Source organism: Sinocyclocheilus rhinocerous, unplaced genomic scaffold (genome assembly GCF_001515625.1).
Source record: "Sinocyclocheilus rhinocerous isolate Xijiao unplaced genomic scaffold, SAMN03320098_v1.1 scaffold738, whole genome shotgun sequence".
Lineage (NCBI taxonomy): Eukaryota > Metazoa > Chordata > Actinopteri > Cypriniformes > Cyprinidae > Sinocyclocheilus > Sinocyclocheilus rhinocerous.
Genome location: NW_015633949.1, coordinates 839040 through 860738, shown reverse-complemented (window position 1 = coordinate 860738; position 21699 = coordinate 839040). Strand labels below are relative to the sequence as shown.

Here is a 21699-nt window from a genome sequence, read left to right as displayed (position 1 = left end):
TTTTTTTTTTTTTACTCACCATTATAGTGATTAGCGTTCCCTTTGGTTGGGCACTTGGAACTTCATTTATGTTACTATAATTTTCTTCCTGTTAATGCAGCAATGCATCATGAAGTCAGAGTTATTTGATTTCAAGGGAAGATAAGTAATAAATAGGTTGCTTTTAGAAGGTGACCTATCTTCTAATTAAAGCATTACTGTATTTGTGTGTGTTTATTAATAAACTTTTTCAAATTTCATTTTTCATAAATACCTTGGAGTAAACTATACTAAGCAATCGGTTTGCATGCTTTTTTTAAGTAAGCCCAACTAATTAGATTTTACAGTGTAGTTGTCCAATAACCGACTAGTGTTTTAGGTAGGTTGCCTGTTGTTGTTGTTGTTTTTTGTTGTTTTTTGAGTATATCTATTGGAATATGGTGGGTTTGTGTTGGAAATGTAAAATATTATTCAAATTTTATCATGTTTGACAGTGATATAAATAAAAGCAAAGCAGTTCCACGGTTCTAGAATGGAACTCTGTTTCAAAAATGTTCCTTCAAATCACAGAAAAGCAGCTGTTCTGGCAAAAGGCTCTACTGTATCTTTATACCACTGCCACATCATGTCGATCATGTACTGTATGTGGCCCATTGTGCACACAAATCAATAATCAATATTTGAGCTTTGCATGTTTAATAATCAGGGATTTAGATCTTTAATCTTTAATGTGCAAGTTATAAAATCATAACTTGGCTCTATTTCTCATGTCTTCTGAAATACCTTTTTATAATGATAATTATCACTTCTATAACTCTGCTTGGCTGCCCTATTCCAGACAATTAGCAGTCATAAATAAGCACATTTTATTTGAAATCATTTGCTTTTGAAGGCTTTGATTAAGTGGCCAAAGAGAAAGATCTGTTTTCTTCCAGTGTTCACAAACAGGAGAGCTTTGAGCCAGCAGCCCCTCGCTCACGCTGAGCTTTGATGAAAGTCCCGTCAAAGCCAAGTAAAGATTTCACCTCTGAGAGACAGGAGGAATAGCTTGAAACGGATGGACACGCTTCCAGACACAGCACACCCTAATGTTCATTAACTGAAAGAGTGAGAGACACGCAGAGACGCTGACCGGTCCTGCAGGAGCGAGACTCCGTCTCACTGCTCTGAAAGAGGGAGAGAGACATGACAGAGAGACTCATGAACTGTCTGTGGAGTTTATGAGAATGTGTCAAGAGAGAGACACTAAAACATCCAACAACCATCACATTGACAGGGAGTGCCAGGCCTTGGCTGAGTCTAGTGAGGTCCAAAGGTCTGAAACCACATAGAAAATCTAGAATTTAAACCTCAAAATAAACAGAATTTGATCAATATATTATTTTATTTTATCTGCTCTGTGTGAGTATGACTTTGTTTTGTGCAAGCTGGCTGTTACAGTGACACTAATTAACAAGCCCTGTTATTGAGATCACAGACATTTCTACATCTTAATTGCATCTTAATGACATTTCAGATCAGATGCTGTAGCTGGAGCCAGATAGCATGACAGAGAGAGTAAAGAGAGAGAGAGAGAGACGGTTGATTTGATTTCGATGGGAGAAGAGCAGAGCTACAGTAACAAGCATACCAGGCCATATGTGACATTGACTCTTCTATCCAGCGGTCAACATTTCGAGGGGCGTGTGAAGCGCTAATCACGACTAAAACCCCTCATCTTGCTCGCTCTGAGCCTCAGCACGAACTTGATCCACACTCCTGCTCCATAATTAAAGCACCATTCCCAGGTAGCGAGCACTATCTCTCTCTCACATAAGCTCCGGTAATCTGACGCTCAGAGTTTATTTTAATGTGTTTCCGTTTTTCATCCGCAAGCCCTTCTAGTTGGTGTTAATCGGATATACTGAGCAAATAAGGAAACCTGACAATGAGGTTTTGCAGGTGTTTTGTCACCGCAGGCTGGGGTAGTCATCGTTACAGGCGACAGATTTGCAGCCACTTCATATTTGTATCCTGCTTATGGATCTTGTGTGTAAGGCCTTGAATTTGAATTGAGATAGCAAACAGGATTCCAAATTGTAATTAAAATTTTAATTCAAGTAGACTAATATGAATTGAAATTTAAAAATATAACTGCAGTAAGTGTCATTTTTAACAAGAAACATAAACCTTGACTATTGGCTTGACTGTCTTAAAGTTAAAAAAATTGAAGCAAGGAAAGATGAATGGATAGATTTAGAATTTCTATCCGTCAATGCCAAGTTCTTGATTTTAATTCCCACTCATAAAATGAATATTTAAATTAAATATTGCATTAAATCCCTAAAATCATCTGATCAAGTAAATTGTCTGCCACATGCATTAATGTAAATGTTTTAAATGGCTAGAAATTGGTATTTAATTGATGTAGATTATATATATATATATATGTGTGTGTGTGTGTGTGCGTGTGCGTCTGTGTGTGTATACTTATAATACTTTCCTTCCAGCTTTATTTACTCTATAATTTGAAAATGTTTCTAATGTCACAAATAAATCTGCCAATGTAAATGTAGCCTTTTTTTTTTTTTTTTTTTTACTTTTTAAACTTTTTTTACCATTTTTTTTTATTTGTTCCTACAATGAGTCACTAATGTGTAAACTATCACTTTAAATTGTGAATTTCATGGAACTTGGGGGATTTGTCATAATATAACGTCCTCTCAACTTCCACATCAATGTCTGCTCATCTATGTTTGATGCTTAACATGAGGAGTGGGATTTTGGTACAGCGAGTTTTCAGTGTGGGCGGTGCTTCTCTGTGCAGTGCTACAGTTTGATGTTTTGGTATGTGATGCAATGACATTCATACATTTTTAAGTGTGACTTGAGAGTTCCCATATACTTTTGGGGCCACTGTACATGTATTGTTTTGAACTGTCTTATTTGTGTGTGTCTTATTGTTTTGGGCCGGTGATGATGCCACCCACTCGTGTATATGCCTGCGCAAATGTGTAGCAGATGGGCAGAAAGAGAGGGACCTTGATGAGAGAAAGGATGAGCGTATCAAATCTACCACGGCAAATATTTACTTACCAGATGAGCTCTACTCATTCATCTCTCTCTGCTTTACAAGCAACGGCTGCCTGCCTGCGTCCTTCACATGAGAATAACTGTGTGTGGGGAGAGAGGATGTGTTTGAGGGCACTGGGTTACAGAAGTAAGCCATGCATGAGACACAAACGCTGGGAGTGTGTTATGAAGAGGACGATGTGTGTCTATGTGTGTGTGAGACACAGAAAGCCAATGTGAATTTCAAGAAAACATGTCCAGATCTCAGTTCATCCCAAAAAGCCAATTAAAAATATTTTGCATAGAACTTACAATTTTTTACATTTTTTTTATTGAACTAATTGTATGTTAATTAATCAAATTGTGTGTGTGTGTGTGTGTGTATAAAACCAAAGAAAATGTGTCTGTGTTCTATTAATAATACCTGTCCTAAATGTCTGCTTCCAGACAGCCAGCTTCCCATACAACAGCCTCTACTCTCATTTTCCTCCTTCCTTCTCCTCGCATATTCATTCTTTCTCGTTTTTTCTCACTCATAATTTATGTGCTCCTGTCTCATGTTTATCCTGCATTTAAATTTCACACAGAGGAGAGGCGGCAGCAGTGCGCCAGTCAATAGATGTGCTAACACTTAACGACCCCTGCCGAAGCAAGCAAAAACAGATCGTTGGTCCTTCAAACAGCTCCTCAGAGATCCACCCCACTGTAATGCTTGTCGTTGTCCTACAAAGTGAAGAAAGGAAGCCAAGGACAATTTGTAGCAGCATCTCTGAAGAGTGTGCTGTACTGGAGATGGTGGCTCAGTAATGTCTTCCCTTGCGTAGTAAAAAGTAATTTTGCAGACTTAAATTCTTACATTCAGAGTCTACTGCTTTTCCACACCTGCTAATGACAAGTGAATTAATAAATATTTATTAAATATCTCTTACTGGCCATGATATGTTTTTTAAGAATGGAAGTCATTATGAGAATTTTGGGTCACTGGCTCTATTGGGTTAGCACCGTATCTCATAATTTTTGGATCATGTATGTGCTTTTCATTTTTATGCTGATTTAAACATTTTCTATGACACTTGGTTGTGAATTTTGATTAAACTTGTCTGCTAGGCAAAAATGTTTAGCTTGCTGACGTAGTCCCAAGCTTTGTCAAAATTGCAAAAAAGGCAGAATCAGTAAGAATGAGATTAAAATTACAAAGTAATCATTAAAAATCTGTTTTACTGTATGCCATGATTTTACAGCAAACATGTTTATTGGTTTTCAAGTGAGAATTTTTTTATGTAATTTACATTTTTAAATTATTAATGTATTACTTAGTTTAATAAGTTATCAAACAATTTGTGCGAAAATGTATAATATATTTTTAATGTTAAAAATATTAAATAATACATGTAAAAACTATACATTTAAAAAGTATGCATTTAAAATGATAAATGTAGTTTTGTTTTGTTTCCAGTAAAAATGTTGGCAGAGGAAGTATAGATCGTTATTACCACTGGTTTGAACCTACAGTTTAAGTTTTCGATAACCGGCTCAACTATTTTTTCGTAGGACAGTGTGCATCCATAGCTATAAACCTTAACGTGGAACTTGAAAGTTTACCATCAGTGAACATTTATGTTAATCATTGTCCAGTGCTCTGTCGCCTCTGAAGGTTATTCTGGATGTTTTTCCAGACTGCACAGAGTGCATCAGTTTACGACTAGAGGGAGCCCACTTAACTGGAGACATGGATGTCTGAGTGACATTTCCGCTTGAGAGTGATTGATCTGCCAACTGTGTGGACTCGTCTTTTTATTTACAGCCTGATTGATCTGAATTGCAATTGGGTGGTGATCAAGGTCATTGATTGGTTGATTGTGTTGTTTGTCAGATTCACAGAGGCGGACACACTAGTGATGGGAGATGTGACATATGGGGCCTGCTGCGTGGACGACTTCACTGCCCGCGCTTTAGGAGCCGACTTCATGGTGCATTATGGGCACAGTTGTCTCAGTGAGTTGCATACACACAAAATTCTTATGTGAATTAAAGGGACAGTTTACCCAAATTGAACATTCTGATATCATTTGTTCACCCTCATGTCATTCCAAACCTGTATGACTTACTTTCTTATATGGAATGCAAACATTTTGATACTTTGTTTGGTGCATTTTTTTTATTTTTGGAGCTTGACAGTCCCCTGGTCACCATTAACTTTCATTGTCTGAAACAACTCTAATATATACTAATATGTATTAGTTAAAAAACTAAACTTTAAATAAATGGGGGGAAAACATTAAACTTGGAGTGGTTGCCTTGACACTAACTGAAAGTTTAAGTGCAAAAGTTACTCACACTAAACCTGAAATAAATATTAATTAAAGCTATACATTAACAAAACAACTAATGACAAAAGCACACAACAAAATTACTAAAACTTAAAATGAAAACTGAAAATATAAAAATAAAAGCTAATTCAAAATATGAATAAATACTAAATAAATAATACTAAAATAACACTGGTATGGAAAAGGGTTGTGTGAAATTCTCCTTTTGTGTTCCACAGAAGAAAGTAAGTCAAACAGGTTTGGATTCTTCAGAGCTGGGTATTATAACTTTCCGTTAACATATTTATAGACTGCACACCCACAAATTAATTTTCATAAAGGAAGACGTCTCATCTATCATCTTTCTATGTTCCTGCGGTTTCTCGTCAGCATGTTTCAGGGTCTTTCATTGACAGGCAACTGCATGTTTGAAAAAATAATTGAGAAAGAGACCAAGAAATCTCTGTGGGAATTTCTAATAGCAAAGGCTGGAGACAGTCGGCCGTGGTAAGGATAAGTAGAGATATATAGATTTACTCTTGGAGTGCTTTGCAAAGCTGCTCTCAATAGCTCAGTATGGTAGCCAGTCGGAGCCGTGATGTGTAAGGGATAGCAGATGTTTTGAATGACCCTGCCTGCACGTGTGCTCAGCAGATCAATAGTGAACATGCATTAAGGGTGTCCTTTAAAAGGCCTGGACGTGCCAGCCTAGAGGAAGCCGCTCTTTTACCCCCCGCTGCCTGTCAGCAGCACAACATACAGTAGAGGAAATGCTAAATCAATAGGGCCAATATATCTCCAGCAGAACAATCACACCTCTCCCAAATACCAGAGCTGGCCAAGGGGAATATTAATCCTGCATCTGAGGTCCGAAGCCTCCTGCGAACCTTAACAAGAACATTTATACGCAGACAAACATAGATCTTCTGGAAATGTGCGTTTGTCAGTACAAGCTACAGTATGTATAGAAATTATAATAGTGTAACTGCTTTAATTGCTGTACATACTGTATGTAAATGTATATATACCCAGAAGTGAAATACACCTGACAAAATCTCCCAAAACCTCCTTTTGGGGAAGTCCTAATGTGTAGGACATATACATATAATTATTTTCTTTGGTTAGGAATTCCTTGACATATCACTTCTTTTTGCTCTGCTTGTTTGTTTGGTTTTTTTATGTTTCTTTTCCACAATATCCTTGAGACCAACAATTTTCAAGTCTTAAAGGTTAACTTTAGCGACAGTTCTGAAAGCAAGTGCAAAAAGCTTTTATTTTTTTGTATGGTGACTTTTTTTGGCAAGCGAAAAAACAGCTGATGAAGCAGCAAAAAGGTGAGTGTTCATTTTGTCCCTCAGAAAATGTTGTCAATGATAATACCTACAGATTGATTCATTGACATCTATAGATTTTAATGGATGTAACTAAATATGACACACACACACACACAAAAGAACCAAAGACTTAAACTACTTCAGTCTGTGTGCATTGAATCATTGAACAAACACACACACACTTTGACGGCCAATCTGTCCCGCCGTTTCATAATGAACCAAAAAAAAACTGTATCTGAGCAATGTAATTTTTCCAGATTTTATAAAGCTCCTCAATCATATCTGCTTATATTTTGCCTCCTTAAGAAAACAATAGAGAATGGAAGGAGACGAGGGTATGGAGAATCCATGACTCTTATTGACAACAGCTGTAATTGCAGTGAGTAAGTGCTCTCAGTCTGCCGTGCTAATTGGATAAGAGAAATGGATCGATTCCACTTCAACCCCCCGGCCCCTCCAAGTCTTTTTCTTTTGTTTTCTAGCACCTGCGGAAAGAGGGTATTGCCTCTTGTGTGTTTCATGCATGTATGAAAATAGCCCTGCATGTATGTGCATTCTGACAGTGACCCACTTGAATGCAAAACTTTGCAAGAATAAAACTTTATTGCCAGTCAGTAAAATCTCTCTCCCAGAAGTCTCTCTTTCTCTCTTTGTAATGTATATCACTTCCCCTAACCGTAAATGTTGTCCATGACATCTATTCAGTAGCTCTGTTCTAAAACCTTGTTAGCTGACTCGCTGCTTATTGCCTATAGGCAGCTGCCTTCTAAGGGATCATCCTAACTGCTATGGAAACTTATAACTGATTGATTTGGAACTCAAAGAGGCAGCTTGACATGCAATTTAATAGAGCTGTGATGTTAGCATGTCGCTAAGCTAACAGCACAGTACTCTAAAAGCATAATAATACATGACACACAAACATTTTGCGTAAAATAATGTTTTTATTTACACTGAGCTATCTTTAGCAATATTTTTCAGCACTGAATGAAATGTTTATAATCAACATTTCTCTCACTTTGTCCATCTTTTCCTGAGATTTTCAAAACCGTGTTCAAAAATGATAGACCGTTTTGGTTACCATTGACTTCCATTGTATGGACGGAAAAAAAAAACTTCTTATATGTTCCACTGAAGGAAAAAAAAGCATACAGGTTTGGAACTACATGAGACTGAGTCAATTTTGGTTGAACTATCCCTTTAAAATATGCAGTGCTCTCCAAAATATGTACTTTGTCATAGACGTCTAGGCAATGTGTGCTTGCTGAGAAGCCTTTGTTGATCTTCCTGCTTTGAGAGGTAAATTTACTTCCTCTCTTCCTACTTGCCTCACTGTCTTGTCGTCTGTTCTTACATAGTTAAATGGGCTCCATGTTTAAAACACTCCCTAAAGGTGGCATTTGCCTAATAGCAGTGAAATGGCCATTAGAGCATGGGCTTTAAAGAGAATGCTACAAGAAGAGCAGCAATTATGACCATCAGCTGTAAATGATAATGTAGATAGGAGAAGACTGAAGCCCGCCTTCCTCTTTCAGCTCTGCTGTCTTTTAAATGGGATGTGAATTGAATGGCATTAATAGCAATTGTATGATTTTCTCTTTTCTTGAGTTACTGTCATCAGTAGATCAGAGGTAGGCTGACTAACACAAACTTTTCTGAGTTTTCAAGACATTTATTTACTTTGTTGTGAGTTTGCAGTTTATGACAATGAACTTATGACAATACCAGCATAGTGGATGTAGTATGTGTGGGTTGTACTCATACTACATACATGCATACTTGTGCAGTAGAACAAAGGTTGAGAAGTTTTTCATTAAATGCAGTACTCTCACAGTGTGCGATTTCAGATGGATCTGAAAAGGAATGGTTCATACTAAAATGAGAAATCCAGGATCATTACTCTCTCAATATCATTCCAAACCTGACTTCTTTATTCTGTGGAGCACAGTTGTTTGAAAAAAAAACTGGAGGGGGACCCCATTGACTTTCATTATGGACAAAACAGTTGAAACATTCTTCAAAATATTTTTCTGTTGTGTTTCTAAGAATAAAGTCATACAGGTTTGGAACAACATGAGGGTGAGTAAATTATGACAGAATTTTTGGGTGAAAGAGGTTGTTGTGCCTGTTTGCTCTACCAGGTGAAAATCGTAATTCTGTTGGTGCGTTCAAGTAATGTCAGAAAGAGAATATTTAATGTGTTGAACAAAAACTCAAAGTATGCAGTGGAGCAGCATCTGTATTACCCATAAATTTGTTTAAAGCATTGATTTTTTTATTAAATTTTTTAATTTAGCAAATTTGCATGTTCAAAATTGTGCAACTACGAAAGTACATACAATGATTCGGTTTACAAAACCTTAACATTAAAAAAGCAAAAAACATACCTGATGCACATTATTTACCAATCATTTTGTAGAAGTGGAGTTAAAAACTCTTGCTGTTTTTCTTTTTCTTTTTTTTTCTTTTTTGTAGAAAAGATACATGCCATCTTATTTGGACCAAAGTGATTTAAATTCATCTGGTGTTCTAATTACGACTTCCCAAATTGTAAATGCAAACTTCACAGAAGGACTTGATTGCACCATGTGATTTGTGGGATCATTTGTGTCTGTAGCACAAACAATGTTGAATTCCAAATTTATATTTTTCCGTTTAGAGAAAAAATAGGAAGTCAACCTACGGATAAAAGAATCATTTGAATGTGTGTTGAGTGAAATATGCTAATGTTGTTTGTGTCTCCAGTCCCCATAGACTCAACTGAGGGCATCAAGATGCTGTACGTGTTTGTGGACATCCAGATTGACACTGCCCACTTCCTGGACACACTCAGGTTCAACTTTCCCCCTGGCCACTCACTCGCCCTTGTCAGCACCATCCAGTTTGTGGCTGCTTTACAGGTGACCTTTGACCAACCGCTTCTTACTCAATGATAACTATTCCCTGCGGTTAAAGATGTTCTCTGATTCGCTTACTGTCTCTCTCTCTCTCTCTCTCTATCACTTACCTTCCTGCTTCAAGGTCTCTGACAGCACATAAGGCTGCCCGTGTGTGTGTGTGTGTGTTTGCTCCTATAATAGTGTGTGTTTGTGTATGTGGGTGTGAAATGCAGTTAAAGTTATTTTGAAGTGCACAAGAGGAGGAATTATCAGAAGTCATGTTGCACTCAGCACTCCAGCTTACATAAGTGTGAGATTTTCTTCCCTTCCTTTTTTTTCCCTGTTTCGCTCTCTCCTCCTCGCTGTCGATTTCACCCTCCTGCCTAAAAATGACCTATGTTATTTCTGGAAATAGCACGGCCTGTGTATCATGTGTGTGTGTAGGCCCATTCCCGTGCTCTGGGTGGGTGCTGGGGGTCAGAGGGGTGTGAATGCACACGTTTTATGTGTTTTTGTTATTTTCTCTGCTCGTCAAAATCTTAACCGTAATGTCTCCGCCGCCGTTGCATTACTGCAGCTTTCTTGCCTTAATTTATTTGGCACCATTTCTTTGCTTCCTTTTCGTTGGAAAGGAAAGCCTGTAGGTGTTGGGAGATGTGCTGGATGACTGTTTCTCTGATTGTATCTGTCTCTCTTTCCTTCCACTGAAAAGATGTCGTTGCACGTTCCAGACCCAGTGCTCAGCCAGAGCTGCAAGCTACTCTCAGAACCTGACTATATTACTACACAAACAAAAAGCCTTTGTTTACAAGTCTGAGTTTAAGAACATATTTTAACACTAAGAGTAGTTTGATTCAGCAGTATTATGGCACCAGGAGCGTTTAGGAGTTTATTTAGGTGTATAGTGAATAAAATTCCTAACAATCAGTTCACATACTGTTTAAGCTAGCGTTCAAAAGTTCACAGTGTTCAAGAATTTTTTTGTTTGTTTTTTAAGAAAAATAAATTATAATTATCAACAAGTATGCATTCAGTTGTGACAGTGAAGTGACTGACAGTGAAGTCATTTGTTACAAATTTAAAAAAAAAATTTTTTGTTTTTGAACTTTCTATTCAAAGAATCCTTAAAAATATATATCACAGTTTCCATAAAAGTATGAAGCAGCACAACTGTTTTCAACATTGATAATAATTAGAAATGTTTCTTGAGCAGCAAATCAGCATATTAGAATCATTTCTGAAGGATCATGTGACACTGAAAACTAGAGAAATGGCTGCTGAAAATTCAGCTTTGTTATCACTGGAATAAATTACTTTTTTAAATATATTAAAATAGAAAACAGTTATTTTAAATTGTAATAATATTTCTTAATATTGCTGTTTTTACTGTGTTTTTGATCAAATAAACGCAGCCTTGGTGAGCATAAGAGACTTCTCTCAGAGACATTAAAAATCTCACTGATCCCAAAATTTTGAAAAAAAAAGTGAATGCTGAGTTCCTGAGTTTTAGACTAAATTTGGACAGTTTGTTCATCAGCGAAAATTGTTCCAAAAGAAGCTAAAGTTAAGACTGTCCTTTCATTAAAATTTTATTCGGTGCGAACATTATCCTGCTCTCAGACCTCTGACATTACTGTTTCTTGGTTCAGTACCCGCAGGGGGTTAGCGTGGAGCCAGATTTTCCAGCCCAGAACCACCTTTTCAAGAAAGGTGAAAACATGTGGCGTGGTTCCAGATTAGGCACTGGCTTCTGCGCAACAACTTTTTGGTGGGAAAGTTGCTTCTTTGATCTCAGCGTCCCTTTCCTTTCTCTTCACAGGCAGCCAGTGCAGAGCTGAAGCCAGATTACGAGGTGTTGGTACCTCAGTGTCGGCCACTTTCTCCTGGGGAGATCCTCGGATGCACCTCACCTCGTCTGGAGAAGCAAGTCAATGCCATCATGTAAGGAAAACAGTTCTAGCCCATGTTGAGTATGTGTAGTAAGAATATGTTAGAGTGAAAATAAGTCTGTGTGTGTGTTTTAGATTTATTTATTTATTTGTTCATTTATTCATTTATTTGAAATTGATGGTTTCAGCCCTGGATTCTGATTGGCCAGTACAGCATTCCAGCCGTACAAAATAACAATATAGTAAGAGCAGTATAACACAAAAATGTTTATATTTTATTTTATTTCATTTTATTATTTTATTTTACACTGTTAATGTATATGGCCTTTTATATATGCAATCAAAACTGACCAGGTTTACTTTCTTAATATGCATCACTGGTTTCGTTGTGCACAAATTCAATAGTGCATGTTGTTCTAAAGAAAAGAAAAAAAACTTTTACTTGGGCTATCATACAAATAATTGTCACTTCCTTTTAAACAACTTTTCTGCTGATGTGACCAAGGCCTCATGGGTAGGAAAAATAATACTAACCAAAATTATTATATGCTACTTTTCACAATCCAATCAGCATCAAGACCCGCCTCACATTTTTACCTGCAGAATATTGTTTCTCTCTGAAATGTCACATTGCATAAGTTAAATGCGTTGCGAATGCAGTTTCAAGCTGACTTTAATGAGAAGCGTGTCAAGTGCTGTTGCAACACAGAGACGAGACATTAGGCAGCAGGTATATGTTTGTGTGTGTGATCTATTATTCTCTGTATCACACAGCAGCTGTGAGCAGCAAGCTCTGCTCCTGTGAGATAGACGGAAACCTCTTGTCTGTGTGTGTCTGTACACAGAGAGGGTGTGTGTGTGTGTGTGTTTGAGTTCTCTGCCTCTTAATCCAGCGTACAGAGTCTGTGATGAATTTGTACAGTATAAAAACCATTACGCCTATGGGATGTCCCCACTTTTCACAAAAACAAACCTGTGTGTGTGTGTGTTAGAGGAGAGAGGAAGGAAGAGAATTGATGCGTGTTTATCTTAATTTTCACCCATCACCTCTTCGTCAGGGCACCTGTCAACATTAGACATACACAAGTGGTCATGTCACTGACCCCCAAAATGCTATTATGCAAATAGCCTTTATCATAGATCATTTACTTTTTGCCCTCACCCTCAGCGATCAAATTAAAAACTTTCTCTGACAACCTACAGTGTAGTAATGTGATGTTATATTGCAAAGCCGAATTGCCACCGTATAATTAACAGCTAATTAAGCTTATGCAGAGCCTGACTTTCTCATAAGAAGTAATATGTTGGCTGGGGGTCTGAATAAAGTCCCACGGAGAAGATGATTGCAGCTTTGTGCTGAAAAATTACACGGGTTCATGGCTGATCGGCACCTTCATAAAATCTCTTTTGAGTTGGGCGGACCGTAAAGTGCTCTGTATTTAATCAAATTTGACGAACGCCACAGGTCTTCACACAGACCTCCAGTTTTCACTTGGGATTTCTTCTGAAACAAGAGGGAGCTCTGTCTCATTGCCAAAGGCATAATGAACTGAACTGAGGGTGAATGGGTCGGTGCTTTGAAAAGCGGTTTTAAGAACTGCAAATTGGGCCATTTCTAATCTTGTATTCTCAATAGTGCCATCTCTACCAAATGCATCAATTTGTGGCCGTTATACTGTTAAAAGCTGAGCCGGGAAACCTCTGAGAGTTTAATGCCTCTGCTTTAAATGCAATATTTGTAATAGAGGGCCTTGAAAGAGACAGTGCGGTAATCCGGGAAAATTGGTGTTTTATTACGGCAACATATAAAGGAAAATGAAAAATGTGTGGAGGGGGATTTTTTTGGTGAATGACTTTGTCAACAGCTAAAAAAAATGCTGCCTTTGCAGGTAGTACACTATAAGGAGGTTGAAGGCGACATTGATATGTAATTTACTGTGGTATCCCATAATAATGTGATTGGTGGAAAGATATAAAATGGCATCTGATAGAACGCTGGAAGTTTAATTTTGTCTTTGGAACCCTGATTATTTTTTACTGTATATAAGAGAATTTTAAGAGTGTGATTTCCTGACCTAGAAAAGAGATGGAATTTTCTTTCATGATTATGATTTTTTTTCTATTTATGTCAAGCTCTAATACGTTTATTGTACAGAAATTAGTATTTGTTAAAAAAAATATCAGGTTGAAACAGATCAGATGATATTTAGTTTGATTTTAATGCTGATAACCAATAATAGACTGATATTAAAATCCTGTTTTGTATGTTAACAATCTGTTTAACAAAAATTGAATCAGTCGTTTTAAATGCTGCAGGTAAATTTAGGAATCTTACACAATGAAAAACTAATTTAACTTTGAGTGTTAGATGACGGCAAAGATGAACTAAATGTTACAACTGAAAATTTGCATGAAGGATTAAATTAAACTGATAATATTTTAACATTGGCTGATAACTGATATGGTACTAATATATTGTGCATCCATACTTTCTGTTTCCTTAGCAGGTACAGGGCAGCAAACACAGCCGGTATGTTTGAGAGACAAGGAGAATGAAGAGCATTTTTCTGTCACTGTGTGTGTGCGAGAGTGAAGGATGGCTGGTTTAGCCTTTGCTCCGTTGGGCCCAGGGAGATCCCACCCACATTATGTTCCGTAGCGTTTCATAAACGTGTCTTAATTAGCCTTTCTAATTGTGGCTGCGTTCCCCAGGGCATCCATCAGGATTGCCAGGTTAATCTATACTCCCATTAACTATGGCAGGTCTTCTCCTGTCGGCACGGCAGAGGATAATCAGCGTGTTGAATTCTGTTTGCGTGCTGTCCGCGTCATGACCTAATCATATCATGCAGGTTTATTTGTGGAGTAGCTGGATTGTAGCCCATCAGCCTCCGTGTCTGACTCGCTTTCCGGATGGTTAATGTTGCCTTGACTGTAGAGTGAGTAGGTCTTGCCCTGATTGCTTGCTGAATGTTAGAACGGTTCTGATCCGGTTTATGAGTCCTCTAGGCCAAGACCCATTGTCCTTTATATTTTCTTACACAAATCCCAGAGTTAGCAGAATTGTATTCATTCTGCCCACTCAGACTATCTTGCTCTCTGATAAAGTTGTGTTTCTTTCTGTAGATATCTTGGGGATGGAAGGTTTCATTTGGAATCCATCATGATTGCCAACCCAGATATACCTGCCTACAGGTAAATCAATGTGCAGTTGTATACTTTTTGCTAAATCATGCATTTTTATTGCTATAGTTCATAGTCCTCAACCTTTTTATGACTCTCTGGTCTACAAATCCAGCAAACATGCAATATCCAAAAGCAGTTGACCAGATTTAGCCAGTTTGGTAATATCCTACTTGGTTGCAGAGGACAGCTCCTTCCTCTTGGCCCCGTTTTAAAAACTAAAACCCATTAAATAACATAAAATAATATATCTAACACCTGCCGCATTGATCGATTGAATTATAGACTGAGAATAATGAGTGCAAGCTTTGTATGAAAAAAAAGTGTTTTTTTACACCTTTTTTTTAGTTATGCACTTTAAGCACAGCTACGCAATATGCTTACAAAATCTCTAATAAAAGTTTGAATAAAGGGTGTAGATGTAAATTTTCTTAGACCAGGCATCCATTTTTGGCCACTTTTATCATATCAACTATCTAGCAACATCCTACTGTTATATTTTCTTCAAAAATCTAGTTTATGAATGTTCTTCTTTCTGTTTTGTTAGTATAATATTGTTTGTAAATGTGTTGTCCTCCATGTCTGCAGGTATGACCCATACAGTAAAGTGTTTTCTCAAGAGTATTATGACCATGAGACAATGCGAGCCACCAGATTGCAGGCCATAGAGAGAGCCCGCTCAGCCCAGAGATGGGGCCTCATCCTAGGCACCCTTGGCCGTCAGGGCAACCCCAAAATCTTGGAGGTCAGACCATCTGCTACCCTTTATCATGCAATATGTTTTCTGTTAGTGTAAAAGTGTCTATCTTCCTTGCTCATTTCTGTCTTGCACCTGAGCTGAAAGACACACACACCGTGCGGCATTTGGCCGGGAGGAGAGATCACCAGGGGCGTTAATCGATTGTTTTGAGAGGGGCAGGTCGTCTCCCTTCTTCTTCTACTTCTTCTCATTCAAATCCTCCTCTCTTTGTTCTCTGCCCCTTTTCATCTGTTCATTTGTATGTATATGGATTGGACTTTGTTTTGGCAGATTTTTCCCCTTTTCTCGTCTCATCCTTTTTTAATTGGTATGCATAGAGAAGACGAGTGAGATGAATTCAGCACCTAGACAAACAGACTGTGGATGGTGATTCTGGGCGAGATCTCTGTAGCTCTTGTCAAAAAACATTTTTTCTTGGTAATAATAATAAATGACCATTAATAACTAATTAAATGAATGTATTATTATTTTTTATTTATTAAACTTATACAACATATTTACATATACACGTCCATCAAATTTTACAATAGATTTTACACTTTTTTTTCCAAGTTTCCAAGTAAAAGAGTATTAAATCAAATATTTATTCAAGAAAACGTCTCTGGGTCTATGTAACACATTCCTGCATGTTCTATATTTGTCATTATAAGACTTACTGGCTTAACAGTGAAGAGCAATTGTAACCTTTTCAAGGTTAGCTATAAGCCAGCTAATTTAATACACTTTGATTGAAGGAGAAGAGTAGATTCTAGTACCACCCCCCCACTTCCCTTCCTTTTTTTTTATGGCTGTGCTTTGAAGCTGCCTGTTCACCTGAACACCTCCTCACTGATGTCTGGAGGTTTTTGCTGGTAATATTTGTGGTCCACTGGGTTTCACACTTCAAAGTGTGTGGGGAGAGTCTGGGAAAGCATCACTTTATCCTGAAGTGAGCAAAATTGTGTTCATATTCACTTTCCTCCAGCCTATCACTGAGGGAATGAATAATTAGCATTGATGGTTAATGAACAAATGAAAGGTGCATTAGAATGTGTTTATTTACACACACTTGCACTTGTTTCATGATGTAGTAGGGACCTCCTATGACTTCTGTTGTTCTTAAATTAAAGTTGAAGTGTGGCATTTCTGTGTCTCTAGCATCACTGGTAGTGAGGTAAGTTTTAACAACAGCACTCTTCGTACTTGACAGTAATTTTCACAATTTAGCAGTAAGTTGTAGATTTCCTATGAAGGTAAAATAATACCACAGGAGATCTGTAAAAGTGTAAATTATCACTACAAAATGATGTGATATCTATTCTTCGGACTTCCTTTTTTCACGCTTACACTTGACACTTTTTTTTCTCTTAAATATGGCCAAAAATTCTGGCCGATATTGATGAGCCAATTATTATTTTCTTGTTATGGGTGGTAACCAGTTAAAGGGCTTATACAAATTTGTACTGTTTTGTTTTTTAAAAATTACAAATATTTTAAATAAGCCTAAATAAATCTACAATTAAATAGTTCTAAATGCTACAAGTGAATTTATTCATCACAACATTATGATGTACAGTATGAGAAAAGGATATTCATTTTAAAATCTGCTAAAGATTACGTTTAACAGGGTTAATTATCAGTGCGTTAAACAATGGCAAAGATAATCTAATGTAAATGTATAAATAGAGGAAATGAGCATGAGCGATAAAATATACAATCCAATGTTATGTGATGCAGATAAATTAAAAAGATACCTAATACTGGTATAACCACCAAAATATTGGGCATCCCTATTTCTGATTAATTTCAATGGTGTTCACTGGGGTTCAGGTCTTTGTGCAGACCAGTTAAGTTCTTCCTCCTCAGGCTCATTAGATTGGTTCTTTGGGGAAACTAATAAATCAAGGCAACAACAAAGCCCTACGTCATTAATGAAAAAAATCGAGCTAAACTGGCCATTTATGTTAGAAACCCAGAGCTGATGGTGGTTACTAAAGCTTTGAAGAACATAAATGGTTTACACAAGCCGTTTACACGGGTTCAGCATCAGCGATCCTGTGAAGATTTCTCATTAGGCGAAAGGAAGCGGTTTTCTTGTTGTTCAGTAAATTTGGAAGATTCTTGGATGTAATGATTTTCTGTTCTCTTTCCTCCTACACTGTCAGATCTGTTTGATGTGGGCTGTTCTTGGTGACCTTGAGCCCTGTGCATGAAATTTTGTTGTCTTTATGTAAATATGAGTAACATTCAGTATTCAACTCCTCTCTTTTTTTCCTCTCTCTCTCTCTTTCTTTAGCACTTAGAGTCTCGGCTGGAGTCTTTGGGCCGTTCATTCACGCGTGTGCTCCTGTCTGAGATCTTCCCCGGCAAGCTGGAGCTCCTGGCAGACGTAGATGCGTGAGTCTCTCCTCCATCTACATGCACAATCACACTCTCCATTTCACACAAAGAAACATCAACTCCTGTGCATCCTATGAAGAAGCTCCTCCATAAGGTGCACATTAATCTGAGTCTCAGCACACCCTGAGGACAAGGCGAGGTTCGACAGAAATATTACTGACGGTGATGAATATGTCAGACGGGGTCACAGGTTTTGTTAGTGAGCAGCTCCTCTGTGGTATGTGTCTTATTGCTGTGGTGGGCTTTGAGATTATTGAAGCTTAGTGGAGCAAAGGAGTTTTGTATGGGCGTTCTGTTTCAGTGTATGTACAAAAAGCAGTAGGTAATTTTTGTTGATGTTTCACAGGCCAGTGCGATTGAGGTTTCCCATGGTCATGGAAAGCCTGCAAATATCAGGGGATTTTAAAATGCTCATTTTGAGGCTTGGAAAAGTAATGGAAATATTAAATGTAAATATAATTTTTATATTTACAATATGTATTAACATTTTAGTTATATGATAGGGTTTTAATATTGTATGTTTAACCATAAATATAATAAAAAAATATTTAATATTATATAAAATATTTTTTGTGTAACACAAAAGAAGATATTTTTTTTAAAAAGTGTTTTTGTTCATATAATAAAAGTCAATGGGGTCCACTGACTTTCATTGTTATACAAAAAAGACATTTTTCAGAATATATTCTTTTGTGTTACACAGAATAAAGAAAATTTAATTAATTTAATTGAATTATTTAAAATAATATTTATAAAACTTAAATTGCATTAAAATATATATATATTTTATATATTAAAAGAAGCTCTGTGTGAAAAAAGGCTTGATACTATAAAGTTTCCAAAACGTATTAATATTATTATTATTTGTTTTTGTTGTTTTTTTTGTCATTGTACTAATGCTAAATTGGCTGGTGCACTGAAAAATATTTTAATAACAGTATTATAAAAATTTTATTTCACTCAAAAATGGCTAGTAAATTTCAGAAGTTGACAAGTAACATGAAATTTTGTAGTAGAAAGACTGAAATAGTATTTTCTTGTAAAACGTACTTCAGTAATCTTTAATTTACATCTTCATTCTTCGTCTACATCAGTCATTTTGCAAACCCCTGTTTCAGACCACTGATATGGCTTTTTTCTTTTTTTTCTTTTTGTGAACTTTTAACTGTCCAGTTTTCTATTTGAGCTCTGTTGAACAGGGAACATGGCCGTACTGACTCTTATTTTGAGGGAGCCCTGCATTGTACACACTCCCCCACTGCCTGCCCTCTGCATCTGGAGACAGGAGAGGGGCACAACGGCCCCCCTAAAATGAAGGAGTGGGTGAACGAGGGACAGAAAGGTCTGAGAGAAAATGAGGAGGAGGTGGAGGAAGGCGTGGAGGCTGTTAAAAAAGGGAACGAGAGTGAACAACTCAAAGAGAGCGCGAGAGAGAGAAGATCAACCGCCCCCATCAGTCGTGCCGCTCTCCCGCCACGTGAGTGACACCGCATATGTAATCGAAGCATAACCATGACCAGAGGAAAGTTACACCTCTATCTCTCCTCCTCTCATTTCCTCCATTAATGTCAGTCGCTTGTGCTGTGACTGCTGCGGATTGGTGTCATCTTGGCAGAAACATGAGGATCTGAGCAGAGGAAGACATTTCAGAGTGTAATGTGAGCGTTGATTAATGCTGCAATGATGATGTATATGACATCCTGGAGAAGATAAGGAACGAAGCTGCAATCTGCCAGCAGTCGTCACTATAATGAGAAGGTTAATCGAAATGTCCAGCGTTGAATTACCAGCCCAGACAGGAGTGGACCCGAGTATGATGCCTGGTAGGGCTGCACAACTAATTGACAAATTAATTAATCACACACATGTACGTTGTGTGCAATGGCAAAACGTAAAAATCTATAGTAACGACAGTCGTTCCTAATGAGCGAGGTTTACGCTTCTGTTTGAAAATGAGAGCTAGAGAGTCAAAATCTTTAGAAACAAGGCGATAATCATCATCGATAGTTTGTTATTGTTTTAGATTCACTTTATTCTGTCTGCTTGCTTGTAGCAAAATGCTCCCATTATTGTCAACAAAGCATTGACTATGTTGATTATAATGAGATGAGAGCATCAAAATAGGACATAAAATAAGCATTTTAATGTTAATTCTGTTCATTGGAATTAATAATTACAGATACAATATCAAGGGAAATAATTGGCAGTTATGATTGTTGTCAGGTTGTGCAGCCGTAATACTTCAATTGGATGTTTTCTAGCGTGGAGGAGGCCTGGAAATGTGGAGGCTAAACCAGCAGACCGCAGCACTTGAAAATACTATTCAACTTTAATACTGTAAGGTGTTTGTGGATCCTCTGGCTGGTGTGAAATGTTTGATGTCTGCTAGGAGGGTCATTCTTGTTATGCAGTGCCTTTTGAACTATGTAACTTTTGAAAAATGAATATGCCTTTCTTGTAATATATGGAGGTGGGTAGACCAGACATTCAGAAATGCAGTATGCTCTTGGAAAGTTGATTCAATTAAAATGTATTAATTAACTATTTGCACAATGGCAAGAAATTTAACAGGATGCTTGGCAGGATGGTAATAAAGAAAAATAATAAAATAAAATAAAGAGATATAAAATGGAGATAAAGACATTACTTGGTGTCATTTTAATCATCTTATGAAATTTTGAAAGTATATGATTTTAGTACTGTAATTTTACAATGAATCGACTGATTGTGATATTGTGGTAAAAGAAAACTATAAAAGGAACTAATATTGTTTAAAAAAACAAACAGAAATTTGATATGTTTGACGTTGATTTGTTAAATTAGTTACAAAACATACACTTCCATTCAAAAGTTTGGGGTTGGTTAAGATTTTCTGAAAATGCTCACAAAGACTGCATTTATTTGATCAAAAGTATAGTAATAACAGGAATATTGTGCAATATTATTACAAATAATTTAAAATATTTTTTTCTATTTGAATATATTTTAAAATGTAATTTATTCCTGTAATGCAAAGCTGAATTTTCAGCTGCCATTACTCCAGTCTTCTGGTGTTACATGATCCTTTAGAAATCAGTCTAATATGCTGATTTTGTTTTTGTGGAAGCCATGATTTAAATAGATTCAAAAGAACAACATTTATTTGAAATACAAATCTTTTGTAACATAAATATTTTTGCTGGCATTTTTTGTCCTCAATTTATTGCATCCCTGTTGAATAAAAGTAGTCTCTTTCAAAAACAAATTAATAAAATACTGACTCCAAACTTTTGAATGGTGGTCTACTTGTAGGGGGCATGAAAATGTACTGCATAACAGGATTGACTGAGGAGCCTCTGGCTCTTGGCTCTGAACTATTCCACTCGACCCTCTCAATTCAAAGCAGCATCTTGCATTGAGCATTTTGTTTGAAAGCAGGCAACCTGGGCAAACAGAGATATACGTCCAGGGCTGTCACTCCAGACAGCGCTTATACTGTACACTCTCTGTGAGCATGCATTTCAGATATACTCTGAAACTGTGAGAGCTTGTGCGAGGCAGCCCACACTGAAGAATAATGTTTCCACACATGCACAGATGTGAGACCACATCAAAATTACATATTACATATCACATTATGTAACCAAACCTATAAATGGTCAATCTAAATATTTCTAAACTTTGTTTTAGCTTGCGGTTAGTGAGCTAACCAGGTAGCTTAGCATACCGCTAACAGTATGCATGTTAGCAAAATGCTAATAAAAATTGCTATATACAAAATAATGTTGCAGTGTGACAGGATTTTGTTCAGATTTTACAAACAGCAACATTTTAGGGTCAAATGGAGTAGTATTTTGCAAACCACACCAGAACGGTTTAGCTTTTACACTTTCTTGTGCTAATTGATGCTTGCTATTAGCATTTGAGGATTTCCCGGCCTATATATAATTATATATA

General features: G+C 37.0%; 1 protein-coding gene across 1 annotated transcript in view; it reads left to right on the top strand.

The window, feature by feature from the left end:
* Positions 1 to 21699, top strand: part of LOC107744807 (diphthamide biosynthesis protein 1-like) — an 85594-nt gene that overhangs the window by 47694 nt on the left and 16201 nt on the right. Inside the window, exons 3-8 of the mRNA XM_016558632.1 lie at positions 4904 to 5025; positions 9419 to 9573; positions 11372 to 11493; positions 14568 to 14636; positions 15213 to 15369; positions 17660 to 17760. Coding sequence (XP_016414118.1) covers positions 4904 to 5025; positions 9419 to 9573; positions 11372 to 11493; positions 14568 to 14636; positions 15213 to 15369; positions 17660 to 17760 — 726 coding nt within the window. The remainder of the gene's footprint in view (positions 1 to 4903; positions 5026 to 9418; positions 9574 to 11371; positions 11494 to 14567; positions 14637 to 15212; positions 15370 to 17659; positions 17761 to 21699) is intronic.